Genomic DNA, 18,216 nt, shown 5'->3' with positions numbered 1-18,216 from the left:
ATCCCACCAAAAGTTCCTACTGAGCTAGTTTTCCCTTCAAGAGAGGCAAAACAACCAGAAAATGAGAGCGAGAGAGGTCGGAAATAGATGAAATCTCCTTCTTTATGACTTCTGAATGCGTTTATTGGCTCGTGAAGGTCAAACTCGGACAGATTCAACAAAATGTTTGAGAACTTTGAATCGGCTGATGAGAAAAGTGCCGAGCGAGGAGCCTGGTAAACATTGCCCCAAGTTTTGTTTTGTTTTCTCATTCCTCGGCTGCAGACGGAATTGCTCGAGGGGAATTTAGGACACTGACAGCGAGAAGAAAGGAGTGAAATGAGAAAAAAGAAAGTGAGGTAGACTTGCTAACCAGGAAGCAAAGAAGCCGTCTTGTGTCACCTTCAGAAATCAGGCTGGAGTAATCATTACTTCGTGCGACAGGGATTTGAATCCTAGTCCAAATGCAAGACTTATTTTAGGTGGCGGTACAGGAGATTGGCAGAAGTTAATGCTCTCGGTCAGATCTGAATCCTCCATTTGAAGTCACAGCAGGGGCCTAATTTCTCACTCCTCCCCAGAGTCGACTATCTGGCTGGGCTTTGATAAGACGCCCGGTTCTGGTACGCCCTTATGGGAGAGTGCAGAAGAGAAGCTGTATGTCTTCTCCGAGAAAGAATCAGAAAGATAGAAGTAAAATCGAGGAAAATAATTAACAGCATTGCATGGGATGGAGCCCAGAGGGTCCCCAGAACTCTAAGAGGCTTTTGAGGGGGTCTGACGGCATCTTGGATCCAGGGGAGCTGAGCTCAGCCCTGGGCACTGATTAGCCAAACAGAGGGAGGGTTTAACAGGGATAATCGCATATGGAGCATGGCATTAGAGAGCGGCTTTAGACCTCCCGCCCCCAAAGGAGGGAGAGTGCTGTGGGTCAGGATTGCTGCTCCACCACAGGGAATTTCAGGTCTAGGCTTAGCTTATCATAGCGAACAGCGGTCTGAAAATGGAGATGAGAGGGAAAATAAGTTGTGGTTACTCAGCCCACCAGGGTACAGTCTTGTTTTACTTGCTTTATCATGAATTAATCACGCTTAGAGGAAGTATAAAATGTTCAGAATTGAATCCAGGTGGATCTTAAAACAGTTCTCCAGGAATGTGTAATATTAACCATAATTTAATCTCAAATTCAAAAGTAAAAGAAACAAAGCAGCATGGTGTATTATGTATAAAGACTGTAAAATGAATTGTTTAGATAGTTTTTTTTTTTTTTTTTTTTTCCATCATATTTTGAACAAAACCCACTCCCTTAAAAAGACATTATTCATTATTTTATTACTTACATTTTAAAGTTATTTTAAAAAGACATTCTTCAATATTGTTGTATAATAAATAATATATGCATATACTTAGGTGTATAAATATATCCACTACAGTCACAATTTGGAATCATTACCATTTTTTTATGTTTTTGTGCTCACTAAGGCTGCATTTACTGTATTTGGTGAAAAATACAGTAAAAACGGTATATATTGTGAAATATCATTAAATATTTTTATATTTTATAAATATTTGATATATTAAATATGCTAAATATTTTAAAATGCAATTTATTTCTGTGACAAAAAAGCAGAATTTTCAGCATCATTACTCGTGTCACCAGTGTCACTTGATCTTAAGAAATTGTTTTAATATGCTGATTTTGTACTTAAATATTTCCCTCTTATTATTATGATTATAATCATTCTTTACTACCGTATATTATTATTAATTAATTGTTAATATACTGTATGTTATTGTTAATATACTGTATATATATATATATATATATATATATATATATATATATATATATATATATATATATATATATATATATATATTAAATTTAAATATATTAAATTTAAATATATTACTTTTATTAATTTTACATTATTGGGAAATTCTTGTGTGTATAAGTAATAAAATGTGACAGAAATAATTTTACATTCCATTTATAATAATTATAATAAAAACGATATATAACTAATTCAAATTATAATTACACTAAATACAATGAAAAAAATACATACACGTATGTGTGTAGTTATGTATTTATGCATTTTATGTATTTATAATAATTGAAATAAAACATTACAAAGTTGTGTGTGTGTGTATGCATTTATGTATTTATAAAATAAAATAATAATAAAAAAAGTTACTAGCGCCAGTACTCAGGAAAAAGTAATATTCCAAGAGCCATATTTTACCATAACAACCCCCCCCCCCCCCCCCCCCCCGCAACTACAGCCATCAAAGCAGCGCTTGTGTTCAAATTCACCTCCTTATATACAATCAACTGCAAGACAATCACTGTCGGACCTCAGATCGCCTGCTGCGAGCAACGTTCCTGTTATTATGCACAATCCATGGCTTCATTTCTGAGGGTTTGTGGGAAGATCAAAGCAGTTTTCTGCAGTCTGTTACTGATTCTTTATGGTGCTACTTTCAAAAAAGTGTCGCAGCAGAATAAAGCCTCGACAAACTGTTGGATTCCGTAAAGTAGCTCTAAAATTGGATCTAAAACTTAACGAAAAAGTTATTCTGTGCTTTGTCAACCGAACTTCTCAAAGTTTTGATCACATGATCTCCTTCTCTCCATATCTCCAGCCGAGAACACTTGCTCGCCGTCCCAGTTTCAATGCAAGACCACAATGCACTGCATCTCCAAGCTGTGGGTGTGCGACGAGGACCCCGACTGCGCCGACGGCTCGGACGAGGCCAACTGCGGTGAGTCGCTCGCCGTCGACACGCATTACCTCACGCTCATCATCACCACTCATAAATATCCTAGTTAAAATTCGCTGTGAGGAATTTCAGCTGGTCTGAAGTCCTAAAACATTCCATTTGCTTTAATTTTGCACCGACTGTTTGCCCCGAAGGACTGACGCAGATGAATAAAGATAGCTTCTGCTTGCTTTCATAACCGACTTCTTGGAGTTCCTACTCTGATCTTGAGGTTTTGTGGATGTGCTAGTGCGCTAAGAGACGTTTCGACGGAAACCGCTCACCCGAGCGCTAACGTTTTCTCAGGGCGAGCATTGTCAGGTTGCATTGTGTTTGCTTTATGAGCAGCTAACTGATTAGTCTTCTCCATTGGGCCCAAAATGGATGATTTAGTGTGCTATAATTATGCAGATTCTGGTTTTTCTGTGTTTTAGCAGAGCAATGTTTCACGTTTTAAGTAAAGCAGCTGCTTTGGTTTGTAGAGGAAGTGTAACTATTCCAGGGGAAGTGATTATTGTACAGACTTCTCACTAATTTAACTATCAATTTTGACGTGATGCATGATGTTGAACTCATTATTTGATGCTTTAATAAGTATAAAAAAAATAATAATTACTATAATTTAATTTAGTATTTTGAATAATTTAATAATGACTATCAATAATTAAAAATGTGTTTGAATTATATTGCAACTTTATTACGAACTATAAAAATAAAACAATAACTTATGTTTCAAATGTATTTATCTTTTATTATTTTTTTATTTAATTAGTTATTGTAAGGTTTATAGATAGATAGATCTTTTATTCTATATTTATATATGATAAATTATATTTACAATACAAATTATATTTGTATCTTAATTAGTGTAATAATTCTAAATAGAGTGAAATAAATATTCACTATGAACAATTTAAAAAGTACATGTAAAATATCAAACTACACACACACACACACACACACACACACACACACACACACACACACACACACACACATATATATATATATATATATATATATATATTTATATATATATATATATATATATATTTATATATTTATTTATATATATATATATATATATATATATTATATTTAGCTTTTTATGTTTGATATTCAGTTTTATATTTATATTTGAAATATATTTTATCCCCAATAATGGAGTATTCAAAATAGAATGGAATAAATAGTACAATAATTCAACACTATGAATGACTTTAAGAATACTTTTTAAAATATACAAGAAAAGTAAGAATAACGTAGTTTACATTTATTTTGAAACTATATAACAATCATATTAAAAACTATACAATTAAAAAATTATCTACTTAAGTATAAAAATACTTTATTTGTTTTTGTTTGTTTTGTAAAGACCAAAATATAATAAAAGAATTGTTAAGTCATACTGTTTGCAACTATTTGATATTCAAATTATATAATTTTATATAACTCTTTATGATAATTGTACTGAGAAACTAGTCAGAAGTTTTCCAGTACTTTTGGAGGAGTATTATGGAATTATGTCTAGTGAAGATTACAGACGGGAGGATTGTGTTCTAATAATGAAGAACAACGTTTAAGTGGTGAAATCGTTTGCTTGTGTTCTGTATTTGAGCACTTTTCAGGACAAAAAGGACTTTATATTATACAGCTGATGTGCTCAAGATTGCTTAGTTTTGACTTTAAACTATTGTGTTATCTTAAACAAAAAGACTTCCTCTGTGTGTCCTTTATGTCAGTGTCGTTTAGCGTTTTGAAGGGCATCCTCACATTATTACTGATAATGTTTCTCAGTGCAGCTTTAATGGCTGTCAAGTACATTAGGTGACATCGTAGTTACAATTTGTCTTGTAAATCGTTTTTTACTTTATATCGTTTTTACTTTATATTAGTTTTTTAAACTTGTCAACAGGTAGTATTAAGTGGGAGGTTATGATTGTCCTGATGCAAAAACGTTGTTATAAATGAGTGTTATACTGAGGTACTTTGTTATGAGGAGGGATATGAATGTTTTTTTGTATTTTTCTTTATTGTGTTCTCAGCACATCACCTCATTCTCTCATTGGTTGCTCTGGTTTGAATGGCTGAGCAATGGTTTCATGTGTTTTGCCGAGTCATGACTAAATATCCACATTATTGTTGTTTCAGAAGAATGGATAGTTAGATTCTGTTGCATTTGTTTGCTTGTTTTTAAAATTCTTTGATATTTAGTAAATATTTGGATATTTTTCAGTATTTTGACTTAATTCAGATAAGTTTCTCTTCAGGAACTCGAGCTGTGTCAGGAGACGCTTTGGGGAATGCCTTCAGCGTGACCGGCTCTGAATACCAATGAAATCTGTCCAATGGATGGGAGGGACGTCACGGACGAGGTGACGTAATGAGCAGCTGGTACAAAAGCACGTGGGGTGAAACCGGCGTCAGCTTTCTGTCATTCAGCTAGCGCTCTGTGTTTCTGTCAGTCTTATTTACTGTTGTCTGTCTTTAGCAATGTCTATAAGGAGCCAGTTTAAGGCTAGGAATGTGGAGGGAAGCGCAATACGGGCTGTGTGTTCCTCCCTGCAAACATTTTTTGTGTGCGGGGGATACACACAGCTTGTGTGTGCTTTGATTGGGAGCGGGACACACGGAGGCGGCCCTCGAGGGGGCTGTTTGCCCGCACTGCGGGGGCCTTCCTCTGCGTGTGCTTCGCTCCCGAAAGGCCCTCTTCTATCGGGGAGGGCTCTTTCATTGGCGTTCCCCGCGGCGCTGGCCCCGCTTCTGCTGAGGCGGAGCGGGGACGGCGCTCATGGGGTTCGCAGCAGGATCTGCTGGAGGGATCGGAGACGAGCGTCTCTATCTCCATCCTCACCTGTCAGATCCCATGACCGCTCCTCGAGATCGGAAGCCCGCCTTGCGGATACTTCCCCTCGGGCAGCGGCCTCTGCGTTTCTCATGTCTTCCTCCGAGGAGGTTAACATGGGAAGCCTACGTGCCTTAGACATGTGGAGACAATCTTGGCTCTTGTCCCAGGGCCCGGTGCTGGGAGCTCCGTTTCACCGTGTATGCTAGCGACGGACGCATCCCTCACCGGTTGGGGAGCGGTCATGAGTGGCCACCCTGCCCACGGTCTGTGGAGGGGTCATCATCTCGCTTGGCACTTGCTACAGGCTCGAGATGCTGGCTGTGTTTCAGGCTCTGAAATAATTTCTCCCAGACCTAAGAGGTTGCCATGTGTTAGTTTGCACCGACAACACATCGGTGGTCTCTGATATCAACCACCAAGGAGGTCTGCGGTCGCGCCCCCTGTACAGGCTGGCGCACCAGATCCTTGTGTGGGCTATGAGGCCGAGCTCTCCTTGTTGGTCAAGCTGGCATTGCTCCCCTCAACTTTGAGGGTCACCTTTGAGCATGCCGCTCCCTTCTGAGCATCTGAGTTCCCTCTCATGCTGAGAGTTAAGTTCTCCGCTCTACAGAGCTCTGCCTTGGTAGATCTAGCATTGCTCCCCTCACTTAGAGGGTCACCTATGAGCATGCCGCTCCCTTTTGAGCGTCTGAGTTAGCATCTCAATGTGGGAGCAGACACCCTGACGAGCCAGGGGCTTTTATCCGGGGAATGGATGCTTCACTCCGAGGTGGTGAAGCAGATCTGGAGAGTGTTTGGCCAGGCTCAGGTGGACCTCTTTGCTACTCAGGAAACATTGCAATGTCCCCTCTGGTACTCTCTACGGCATCCAGCTCCACTGGGGCCGGATGCCATGGTACAGACGTGGCCGAGGCTTCGTCTGTACGCCTTTCCCCTGATTGCTCTGCTCCCCGGAGTTCTGGAGAGAGTGCACCGGGACGGACTCCGGCTGCTATTAGTAGCCCCGTTCTGGCCGGGCCGAGTATGGTTCTCGGACCTGATATCCCTCCTCTACGGCTCTCCATGAGAGATTCCAGTCAGGAGGGATCTCCTCTCACAGGCAGGAGGCACCCTTGTGCATCCCCGCCCGGAGTTGTGGAAGCTGTGGGTGTGGCCCCTGAGGGGGCATGGCTCGTAGCTTTCGATCTCTCAACCGAGGTTGTTGAGACCATCCTCTGATCCAGAGCTCCCTCTACGAGGAGACTGTATGCCCTGAAGTGGAGTCTCTTCACTTCATGGTGCGGAGATCGCCAGCTCGACCCAGTTAACTGCCCGGTTGGTACAGTGCTGGACTTCCTGCAGGCTCGACTCTCCGCAGGGTTAACCCACTCCACCTTGAAGGTTTATGTGGCAGCGATCTCGGCCTACCACACCCCTCTTGGTGGGCAGTAAGTGGGCAGACACCCCCTAGTTACACATTTCCTCCGTGGTGCACTGGGGCTAAGGCCTCCAGCATGCCACAGCCTGTCGTGCTGCAGACCTTTAGTCCTCCTCCCTTTCGGGAGCCTGACCAGCAAAACCTAAATCGTATGTGTCCAGTGCGAGCACTGGACGCATACGTCCACTGAGCTGCCATGTGGAGAAGGGCGGACCAGTTGCTTGTCTGCTTCGGTCCCCCTAAGAGAGGTAGGAAGGAACGAGACGCTGCGTCGCAAGGCCACACTTCCTGCATCCCAGTGCTTGCTTCATTCTAGAAGCTGACGGCGGTTTCACCGCACGTGCTTTTATACCAGCTGGTCATTACGTCACCTCGCCCGTGACGTCCCTCCCATCCATTGGACATATTTCATTGGTATTCAGAGCCAGTCACGCTGAAGGCGTTCCCCAAAGCATCTCGTTCCTTCGAGGAACTGGGGTTACATGCGTAACCTAAGACGTTTTCTTCCTTTAAACATATAAAATTGAGTGTAAAAGCATACTCATATTCTCTATTAAGTTTTAATGAGCGAAATTCTCTCTTCTTCCAACTTGAAGGTGATTCGAGCCCTAAAGCGATTTGAGGGAAAATCTTAATATTCCAGACTTGTTCTTTCTAAATTAGAATTCTCTTAATGTCGTTTTAAGACGGGGAATTAGGACTCAAACATAGCATTGTGATTGTCAATTAATCATGCATTATGTTCTCGTCATCTCTCATGATAGTTGGATTAGTCGTCGCCGACATTTAGATGAGGGGAAATTGCATTTCCTGTACTCAAATCAGCTCGGATTAGCATGTTGATTATTTCAGAGCAAGGAAATGTGATTTACACCATTGTGCCTTTGATTCAGCCTTGTGGGATTCTCTGAAGGAAAAAAAAAGTGTTCAATTTAAGGTTAAAAAACCTGGCAGGTGCAGTTTCTGGAAAAATTGAACATTTATTGATCAAATATTAATATGGCAATTTACTACCAATTAACTACAAAAATATTAGTTTTACTTTAATCTGAAGTAAACAAAAGTCACTATAATGGGGTTATGAATATCCCTTTTTAATGAAATAATTTGTGTTTTACAACGTTTAGTTTTGTTTGATTTTTATTTATTTTTATTTTTTTGTTCTTTAAATTCTGCCATGTTTAGTTTGACTTTCTTTGTGCCAGTGTGTTTGCTGGAAACTTTAAAAATTAGTAAACAGTAGTAAATAAGTACGTTTAATTGGTAAATTAATATACCAGCCTACAAAACAAACTACAAAAATATGCTTTGTACCTTAAAGTAAACTGAAAAAGTGCAACAGTTTCATAAGATAATTATTTTTTTTATTGCACGGTTTTGTTCTTTAGTTTTTCATTGTGCCATGTTTAGCTTTAGTATTATTTTGTGCTGTGCAGTTTTCTTTAGTTTATATTCATTGTTTCATTGTGCTGTACAGTTGTTAGTTTCATTGCATCATTTTTAGTTTATTTTAAAAAAGTGTTACATTTACAGTAAAAAAAAAAACAAACAAAAAAAGGTGAAAAACATGAGTTAACATTTGTTGGTATATAAAACAGTATATAAAACAAACTGCAAAAAAAATATGCTTAGTACCAAATCCTTGTTTTCTATTAAACCATTTAATGAGTGTTTTAAAGTCTGAATATTGTGTAAAAAATAGTTATTAAAGTAAAACATATTATAGTGTAGTTTATCTAAGAGCTCAAGATCCCTGTTTGTTTTACACAGTAATTGTAATGAGGAAATTCAGATGAATGCTTTATTTGTTTGTGTATGCAGATGAAAAGACATGTGGGCCGCATGAATTTCGCTGCAAGGACAACAACTGCATACCGGACCACTGGAGGTGTGACGGGCAGAGCGACTGTAGTGACAATTCAGACGAGGAGAACTGCAGTACGTGATTCTGCATTTAATATCTTATTTAACTTGTACAAAGTTATGCGTTGAATAGTTTAACAAACATTTCCTCTGTCGATGAGGCTGTCTGTGACAGCAACTCTCCTTGTTGAATGACAAACCAAATGTGTTCTCTCTTTTTATAGTGTTTGTATTTTGTTTTGCTGTAGTTTGTTGTGTTTTATTGCTGTGATGTGTATTGTTGTTTAGTTTAATTTAGTTTCACTGAGCCTTGTTTAGGATTTATTTTAGTTTTAGTGTGTCATCTTTAGTTTAGTCATTGTGCTATGTATTGCTGTTTTGATTAGTTTCGTTTTGCTGTAATTTAGTTTAATTGTGCTTTATTTAGTACGGAAGTTCTAAGCGGCCATGCATTATTATAATTTTTTTGTCTTGTTTTCTCGTGATCACGACTTAATTTTCTCGTGATCTCGACATAACGAAAGTTGTTTTGTCGTTATCACGACTTAATTTTCTCGTGATCTCGACATAACGAAAGTTGTTTTGTCGTTATCACGACTTAATTTTCTCGTGATCTCGACATAACGAAAGTTGTTTTGTCGTTATCACGACTTAATTTTCTTGTGATCTCGACATAACGAAAGTTGTTGATCGCAACGTAAAAACCGTTTTCTCACAACGTAATTGTAGCTATCGTGAGAAAATCAGGGTCGCTATATTGTCTTTGACGATAAAGTTGCAGACCCGACAGCCTCCTTCTCAAGTGTCGAGCACTTATGTGTAAGTCGTCAATCACTGACAGACACAGAGCTATTTCAGTTTGAGTGAGTCCCTGATCAAAGTAAAAGCGAATACGATCATCCAAGATGCTGCAATGATGCTGCTTCTATAGCATTTTCTCATGCCGAATACACAGAGAAAATTAAGTCGTGATAACAACAAAACAACTTTCGTTATGTCGCGATCACGAGAAAATTAAGTCGTGATCACGAGAAAACAAGACAGAAAAATTATAATAATGCATGGCCGCTTAGAACTTCCGTAATTTAGTTTAGTTTGTTTGGTTTAGTTTTTTTTTTAGTTACATTCTACTGTGTGTCACGGTGCAAACAGCAGGGAGGAACAAGGACACGCAGACGAGGACATAAACTCAAACGATAGACTTTAATGTCGACATCAGGACAGGGCAGGACAAGGCAAGGCAGACACAGACAGGAACACCGGGGCGCAACGAGTAGACCAGACGACATCTCACAACACAGACAGGACTTAAATACCAGGATAATTAACGAAACACACACCTGGAACAGAATAAACTACTAATTACATTAAACGAGGACAGGAAACAAACCAAATATGGTATGGAAACACAGGGAGCACATGGAAACACAAGACACACACAGCAGAGGTCTGACACTGTGTTGTTTAGGTTTGAGCTATTATTTAGTTTAGTTTTATTGTGGTTTATTTGTATTTATTTTTATTTTTGTTTCATAGTGCTGCATTGCTTAATTTCATTGTGCTCGTTTTGTTTTGTTTTGTTTTGTTTTGTTTTGTTTTGTTTTGTTTTGTTTTGTTTTGTTTTGTTTTGTTTTGTTTTGTTTTGTTTTGTTTTGTTTTGTTTTGTTTTGTTTAGTTCAGTTGTGCTGCACTGTGTTATTGTGCTATTATTTATTTTAGTACAGTGAAGTTGTGCTTTGTTTTATTTGTTTGTGTGGTTTTGTTTAGTTTCACTGTGCTGTGTTGTTTAGTTACTTTTGTTTCATTTTTGTTTAGTTTTATTGTGATGCTATTTAGTGTCGTTGTGCTTAATTGTTTTGTTTCATTGTGCTGCTTCATGTTGTTTAGTTTAATTAGTTTTGTTTAGTTCAGTTTTGCTTCATTGTTTAGTTTTATTTGTGCTGTTATTTATTTTAGTTCAGTTTAATTGTGCTGTGTTTAATTTGTTTGGCTTAGTTTTGTTTAGTTTCAATGTACTGTTATTTTGTTTTGTTTCACTGTGCTTGCATTGTTTAGTTTAGTTTCATTGTGCTGTTTTGTTGTTTAGTTAGTTTGATTTAGTTTTGTTTCATTATCCTGAGTTTAGTTTCATTGTGCTTTGTTGTTTTTAGTTTAGTTTAGTGTCACTATGCTGTGTTTTGTTTAGTTTTGTGTTGTTTTTAGTTTCATTGTGCTGTTTTGTTATTTAGTTTACGTCACTTCATTGTGTTATTTATAGTTTCATTGTGTTCTGTTTTGTTATTTAGTTCATGCCACATTTTGTTGTTTAGTTTCCTTATGTTTAGATTCATCGGGCTGTATTTTGTTTAGTTACTTTTTGTTTTGCTTTGTTGTTTTGTTTAGTATCATTATGTCGTGTTTAGTTTCATTGTGCCGTGTTTCATTATTTAGTTTAGTTTCAGTTTTCTGTGTTGTTTCATTTCATTTCATTGTGCTCTGCGTTCTTTACAGTAGTTTAGTTTAATGCTGTAATCATGCTCTAATCTTCTTGTCTCTTTTGACATCTGAATGCTTTGACATTTAAGTACATTCAGCTTTCATATGTTTCTCTTATCACACTTGGCTCTTAACACAACTAGACATACAGGCACAGCAGGGTTTCTGAAAAAGGAACCAAAAAACTGATTGATATCACGGTACGCAGTGTGTGGCACATAGATGTTGAATCCTCAAAGAGGGATTTACAAGCTAATGCTGGTGCGTCAGTCTGTGACACTGAGCCGTCTTTTTCCTCTGAAGAGCACATGGGTCTCAAACAGCGTCCAAAAGTGCTTCATCACTCTGTGTGTGACTGTTGTCTCAAATTTCCATAATGAAATTTTTCCCCTGATGTCTGAGTCATTATATAGACAGAGAACAATTTCTCCAGTACTCAAAGAGCTCCTAAAGCCCAGTGGATTTCATCAAACTTCAGCTGTGTCTTCAGCCTCTAGCTTCACACTTTCAAATAAGAGTGAGAATGAGATTGTGTGTTGATTGCTCTGGAAGTTTGTGTCGCCCAAGTAGTGATTATATCAATTTCCTTGAAATGCAGACAAGTATTTTTCCTGTCTTCTCGGGATGTTGCTAACTACCGTCTGCTGGAGTGCAGCTGTATGTTTTTTGTCAGCCCTGTGACGTTGATTGACAGTTAGCGGAGAAAGTGTCCCACTGAATGGCAGAATCGATCTCTCACACTGATCTGCAATTTGGTTTTAATGGCAGCGGTCCTGTTGCTTCCGGCATCGGCATCATGATAAACGGCCATGTATGTTCCTTTGTTTTTCCTCTGTGCTGTGGTGTGATCAATTGTTTCCTCTTGTTCGTTCTTTCTTTCTTTCTTTCTTTCTTTCTTTCTTTCTTTCTTTCGTTTTTTCTTTCTTTCTTTTTTCTTTTTTTCTTTTTTTCTTTTTCTTTCTTTCTTTCTTTCTTTCTTTCTTTCTTTCTTTCTTTCTTTCATTTGTTGGTTGGCTTTACTTTCTTGTGTCTTCTATTCTGTTTTATCTGTTATTCGTTTGTTTGTTCTATATATTTGATTTTCTTTAGTTAATTCTGTCTTTTGTTTGTTTTGTCTGTTGTTTGATTTAATATCTTTTTTCTTTTGTTTGTCTGGTAGTTCATTCACCCATTTTGTCTGTCTTGTGCTTGTGCAGTTTGTTCTTCTGTTTATCTGTTTCTTTGTTGTTTGTCTGTCTTTCATTCGTTTGCCAATTCTGTCCTTCCTCTTGTTCCTCCTGTTATTTATCTCTTTCTCCTTCCCTTTTCTCGTTTATTTCCTACCCCATCCTTCTTTTCCACCTTCTTTCCTTTGAAGCTGTGCTTGAATCTGCTAGTTGGTATTGGTCTGAAACTTCTGAGGTGCACAACCTACTCAAAACAAATCAGTGCCAGTTTAAAGCAGCTGTTGGCTCAGCATTATTTACTAAAGATCAGCATTGTCTTGAAGGTTTCCCAGCTGTCACATCAGACTTGTAGATTCCATAAGCGGTGATTTTATGTGCAGTCAGTCCCCCTACCCTTTTTTCCCCCTCTCTCATTCTTTTGCTATCAATCTCTCCATCTCTTTCAATTAAAAGCAAGCTCACGGATCGCTCACTGATCTACATCACAACAGACACTAATACAAACATCTTATGTATTCAGTATCAGCATGCTGCATTTCCCTAGAGCCCATTTTTAACTATCTTAACGAATACAGGCTACCGAAGAGTGTTTGTTTGACTCGACTTACATTTTAGAGTCTATTTGTGTACAAAAGGTTCTATTTGTGCATGATTTCAATCTGATAAGAGAGAAAATATAACTCGTATATGTTCACCTATTAATCTAGAGATGAATTCCTGCTTTTTGCTCAAATGCTGGGTGGGAGTGAAACCAGATAGAGGTTCGATTTCTTTTCCTCTGTTGTATTCACCTTGGGCGCCTCACACAGAAACATCACTGGGAGGATATAAAGGCTCTCATTGGGTCGTGGAGTCGTGATGTCAGGGCAGATAATCTGCAGCGTGCTGGAGCTGGATGCAGAGAGACTGATAATAGAGTTAGAGGAGTGGCACAGCAGCGCTCACTTATTGGATCTTTCTTTCATGTTTATTTGTATCTTTCTTGCTTTTAATATATTTGTTTATTTTGTCTGTATCTTCCATGGAAATTTCTCAGCAGGGGAAGTCGTCATATAATCTTCTTTAGCAGTGAATGGGGGACTACATAATTTTTAATTTTTTTTCACATTCCCATTTGCTCAAATAGCAAAACAACAACAACTCCCCAATAGTGTTTTCTCAACTTTAAAAAATAGAAAGAGACTGACAACAGTCAAAAGAGGGAAGGATGTCAAGTTTACCATCACTCCTATAGATGCTGTATTAGAAACACCCTCGCATTAACTAGTTTTTTTTTATATTTTTTTTTTGTAATTTGATGCAAAGATCATTTAAAACAAAGTATAGTGTTATAAATATATATAACAACTTTGGATGTTTTAATTTTTTAACTTTTTTTCTCTGTCTTATTTTTTGTTTTTTAATGTTTGTTTGTTTTTATTAGTTTTGTGTATTTTTGTTGCTTGTTTATTGTCTTTTTTGTTTTTTACTTTTGTATTGTTTGTTTGTTTGTTCATTTCTTACTACTTTGAATCTTTCTTTTGTTCAAACTTTAATTTTTTTTTCTAGTTCACTTTTATTTTCTCGCTTTCAATTTGTTTGTTCTGTGTTTGTGTGTATGTGTATGTGTTTTAGTTTTGTCACTCATTCTTTCTTTTGTTTGTTTTTTTACTTATTTGTTCTTTGTTTTTCCTTTTTATGTCTATCTGCCTGTCTTTTTCATCTTTTGTTTGTTTGTATATTTATTCCCTCATTTTGTCTGTCTTGTGCTTGGTCTTTCTTTTGAGTTCTTTATTTCTCTTTGTATGTTTTTTCCTCTAATTTATTTGCTCATTCCGTCTTATTTCTTTTTTTTCATTAGTTTATTTACTGTTTTGTTTGTTTTATGTCATTCATCTGTTCACTGAGATTTTCTTTAGTTATTTCATACACATTTTGGTATTACTTTATTTTAAGGTGTCATAATGCAGAGTAATTACCTAGATAAGTACTTAGTAGTAGCTGTTGTACTTACATGAAACAAAACGTACTTATCATGTAACTAAGTTATGGAACAGCCTGTAATTACAGTTGGTAATTATGTAGATGTAATAGGCAGCTACTGTTACACATATGTAACAAACCAAGTCTGTTACCCAGCTACTAGTACACTTAAGTACAATCTTGATGCACTTTATTTTAAGTAGCTTATGCCTGTTTAATATTCTGTCATTTTAATGTAATTAGAAAGGTATTACATGTATTTAAGCTGTGTACTGGTGGGTTAGATCAAACTAAGGTGCAGCTGGATAAGGTGTACAGTATAGATACACTTTAAGTACACTTAAATACAATCTTGATACACTTTATTTTAAGAGCTTATGCCTGTGTACTTACATTTGTAATTACGTTGTATTATGTCTGCAACACATGTAACAATCTTTGGGTTACATAAGTAGCTGTGTAACAGACTCGGTCTGTTACATATGTGTAACAGTAGCTGCCTATTACATCTACATAATTACAAACTGTAAGTACAGGCTGTTCTATAACTTAGTTACACGATAAGTACATTTTATTGCATGTAAGTACAACGGCTACTACTAAGTACTTAACTAGGTAGTTACTCTGTATTATGGACACCTTAAAATAAAGAGTTACCCACATTTTTGTATTTGTTTTGTTTGTTTGCATGTATTCACTTGTTTGCCTTTTATTTCTGTTGTTCGTTTACCAGTTCTGTCTTTTTCATCTTTTTTCTTATTTACTGGCACTCATTTACACATTTTCTCCATGGCATTTCTTAGTCTATCTGTTCATAACAATACAACAAAAACGTTTAGCCCTTTGTTTGTTTTACTGCTGCCAAAAGCTTATTTCACTTCCACAGTCCTTGCTTCCATTAGTAAAATAAGTCCAAATTCTGAATCCATCCATGTCTTTCTCTCTTTTCCCTTTTCAGAGCCAGTAACATGCAATTCGAAAAATTTCATCTGCGCCAATGGAGAGTGCATCTCCTCACGCTTCCGCTGCGACGGCGACTTCGACTGCACTGATAACTCTGATGAGGTTTCAAGCACCATATTCGTCAATTGCTAAACATCACTCATCTGGTTCCTGTTAGAGTGCTGATATACTGTACGTGTGTTTTCAGAGAGGCTGTGAGAGCCACTGCTCCGAGGATCAGTTCCAGTGCCTGAATCATCTCTGTATCTCAGTCAAATGGCTCTGTGATGGACAGGAAGACTGTAAAACCGGGGAAGATGAGGCCAACTGCAGCCCTGCCAACACTGCCATGACAGGTTAGCTGCTTTTGCACGCTCTTTAAATAATGCAAACGGATCCAGAACCGATCAAAGCTGTTCCCAGACAGCTAGCATGGCGCTTATAATCATGTCACCGAGTGGACACCTTTTATCCAAAGGGAATCATAGGCCTATGACTACACAATGGTGACAGGAGATCACTGGAGATCTTTGCACGACCTAAAACCCTGCAGCCTTCTTTTATAACCACTAAGCTAGTTCCGCTTAAAACTAACAGCAAAATGACCCCACATTTGTCATCTTCTGCATTTAAATGTTACCTAAGGACGGCTTGTTCCTCCCTTAGCGACAGACTCCTTAGTGTCAAAAATTGCTGCTTAAGTACACTTGATGTAAGTTTAGTACACCTGCAAACACTCCGGCACAATTTATGTTTTAAAAGAGGTTGCTATTAAAGAAGTATGTTGTCTTTTGTTGCAGGTATTTGCATGCACACAGAACATCGACCTGTAATGCTTTCAGTGCATTTATATAAGGAGGCAAAATAGCATCCTCTCATCTCCCTTTTCATCTATTACTGAAGAACAGATGGCAAATCCACTTACTCAAGATGGATTTTCAATATTACATTATATATAATGTAATATAATATTTAGTATTAATACTGTACTTCTCTGTTCAAAATAAATGAAAAGAAACCGAGCATAGTAGATTTGTTGTCTTTTTCCTTTCGTACCGAACCGTGACATCTGTGTACCGTGCCACCCCAAATATATATAGAATCCAAAAACACTCAAGAACTCAGAATAATGCATGTTCCGAACCTCAGCTTCATACTTTAACTCCAAGAGACTTGAAGTGTTTCTCCTCTTTTTTTTTTTTTTTTTTTTAAGTTGAGGCCTCCCTGCCATCTTTCTCGGCCCTTGTCTTGAATATTTCAGCGTTGTGTGCTGTGAATAGGGTACCTGGGTCCATCCACGCCTGCACTGCCCAGTGAATTATTCGGATCGTTTTCTGGAGATGCATTCAGAAAGCTCTCACACTCCCTTTCCATTTTTTTTGCTCCTTCCCTGTGACGCAAGGCAAGCCAGGGGAATTTTACCCTACGATTAATATTAATGTGGCTGAAAACACTTCAAAAAGTGCAGCCAGAAATCTCTGGCAACCTTTCGCTGACCGAAACTGCAGCTCGGTTTATTTCAGACCGTGTCGATCTACAGCAGCGAGTCATGTGTGCGAGACGGATGCTTTCAATGAACAGATTGTCCCAGGACATGTAGATTGATGTGTCTTATTATAGGATTCTTTGATGGAAGATTTCTTGTCTTGACTTTATTTTGCGAATTCCTTGTGTCTGCGTAGCTCGGCCGACGTCATGTGCTCAGAACGAGTATGTGTGTGTTGGAGGAGGCTGTGTGTCGGCTGGTCAACGCTGTGACGGACAAAATGACTGTTCAGATGGGTCTGATGAGGTCAGTTGTGTACATACACAGAAAAAAGGCATTTTCTGATTACAAAAAAAGTGTTTCCTACAAAATGTAGATACTTTTCAAGTAATTCTTAAAGGGATAGGGCACTCAAAAATTAAAATAAAAATAATTTACTCGCCCTCACGATGTTCCTAACTTGTATGGCTTTGTTCTTCCTACAGCACATTAAAAATAAGAGATTTTGACGAATGTTTCAGCTGTTTTCATCAATACAGTGCATAATCATAATCAGGGATTGAAATTAACTTTTCACTCACCAGGCAATTTGGCTACTAATTTTTTAAGTTACCGGCCTCATAACTTCTACTAGCGAAAATTTTTTTTATTAAATATACTTATACTAGTACTCATAATAATAATAATAATTTTTCAAATTATTTTTGGAGTGTATTTGAAGTGAATAAAAATATTTCATAATAATGCAATGCAAATTCTTCATTTGAGTGTGGTTATAATTACCTTTTTGTTTTGTTAATTTATTATCAAAACAATAAATTGTAATAAATATAATTATGTAAAACAATCAATCAATAAATATTGCTGTATTGACGTAACTCATATGGCTTTGTTTTTGTTTTTTGTTTTTCTTCTGAAGCACATTAAAATATATTTTGAAGAATGTTTCCATCAATATAGAGGAAGTCAATGGGGTCCAACATTTTCAAGCTTTAAAAAAGACCTATTAACTCTTGTTAACTCTGATGCAGCGTTACACAGTATTGCTGCATTGTCTCTTGGTAATAGCAGGCCTTTTCCTAAAGACTGCGCTGTTTTCTCGAGGGACTTTGCTTTAATTACACCCTCACTCATAATGCAGTATCAACAGTTCAAAACGAGTTTGCCTGTCATAATAAGGCCCATTAAAACAGACCTCTTTTTCAAAGGCCCCTGGAGAGCCAAGTCTGCATTTCTTCCATACATTATATATAAAAAGCAATTTCAGCTGAAGGAAAAGATCAAAGGTCATTGCTAAAGAGGACACAACTCTTAG

At 37.4% G+C, this 18,216-nt stretch overlaps 1 protein-coding gene across 1 annotated transcript in view; it reads left to right on the top strand.

Moving 5' to 3' along the window:
• Window positions 1-18,216, top strand: part of LOC306867723 (low-density lipoprotein receptor-related protein 1B-like) — a gene marked incomplete at its 5' end in the record, with an annotated part of 282,208 nt that overhangs the window by 226,980 nt on the left and 37,012 nt on the right. Inside the window, 5 exons of the mRNA XM_079413559.1 lie at window positions 2,626-2,745; window positions 8,829-8,945; window positions 15,432-15,538; window positions 15,624-15,771; window positions 17,098-17,207. Coding sequence (XP_079269685.1) covers window positions 2,626-2,745; window positions 8,829-8,945; window positions 15,432-15,538; window positions 15,624-15,771; window positions 17,098-17,207 — 602 coding nt within the window. The remainder of the gene's footprint in view (window positions 1-2,625; window positions 2,746-8,828; window positions 8,946-15,431; window positions 15,539-15,623; window positions 15,772-17,097; window positions 17,208-18,216) is intronic.

Source organism: Barbus barbus (genome assembly GCF_936440315.1).
Source record: "Barbus barbus genome assembly, chromosome: 49".
Taxonomy (NCBI): Eukaryota; Metazoa; Chordata; class Actinopteri; order Cypriniformes; family Cyprinidae; genus Barbus; species Barbus barbus.
The sequence above is the reverse complement of the archived record's forward strand: the minus strand, read 5'-3'. Positions and strand labels throughout refer to the sequence as shown.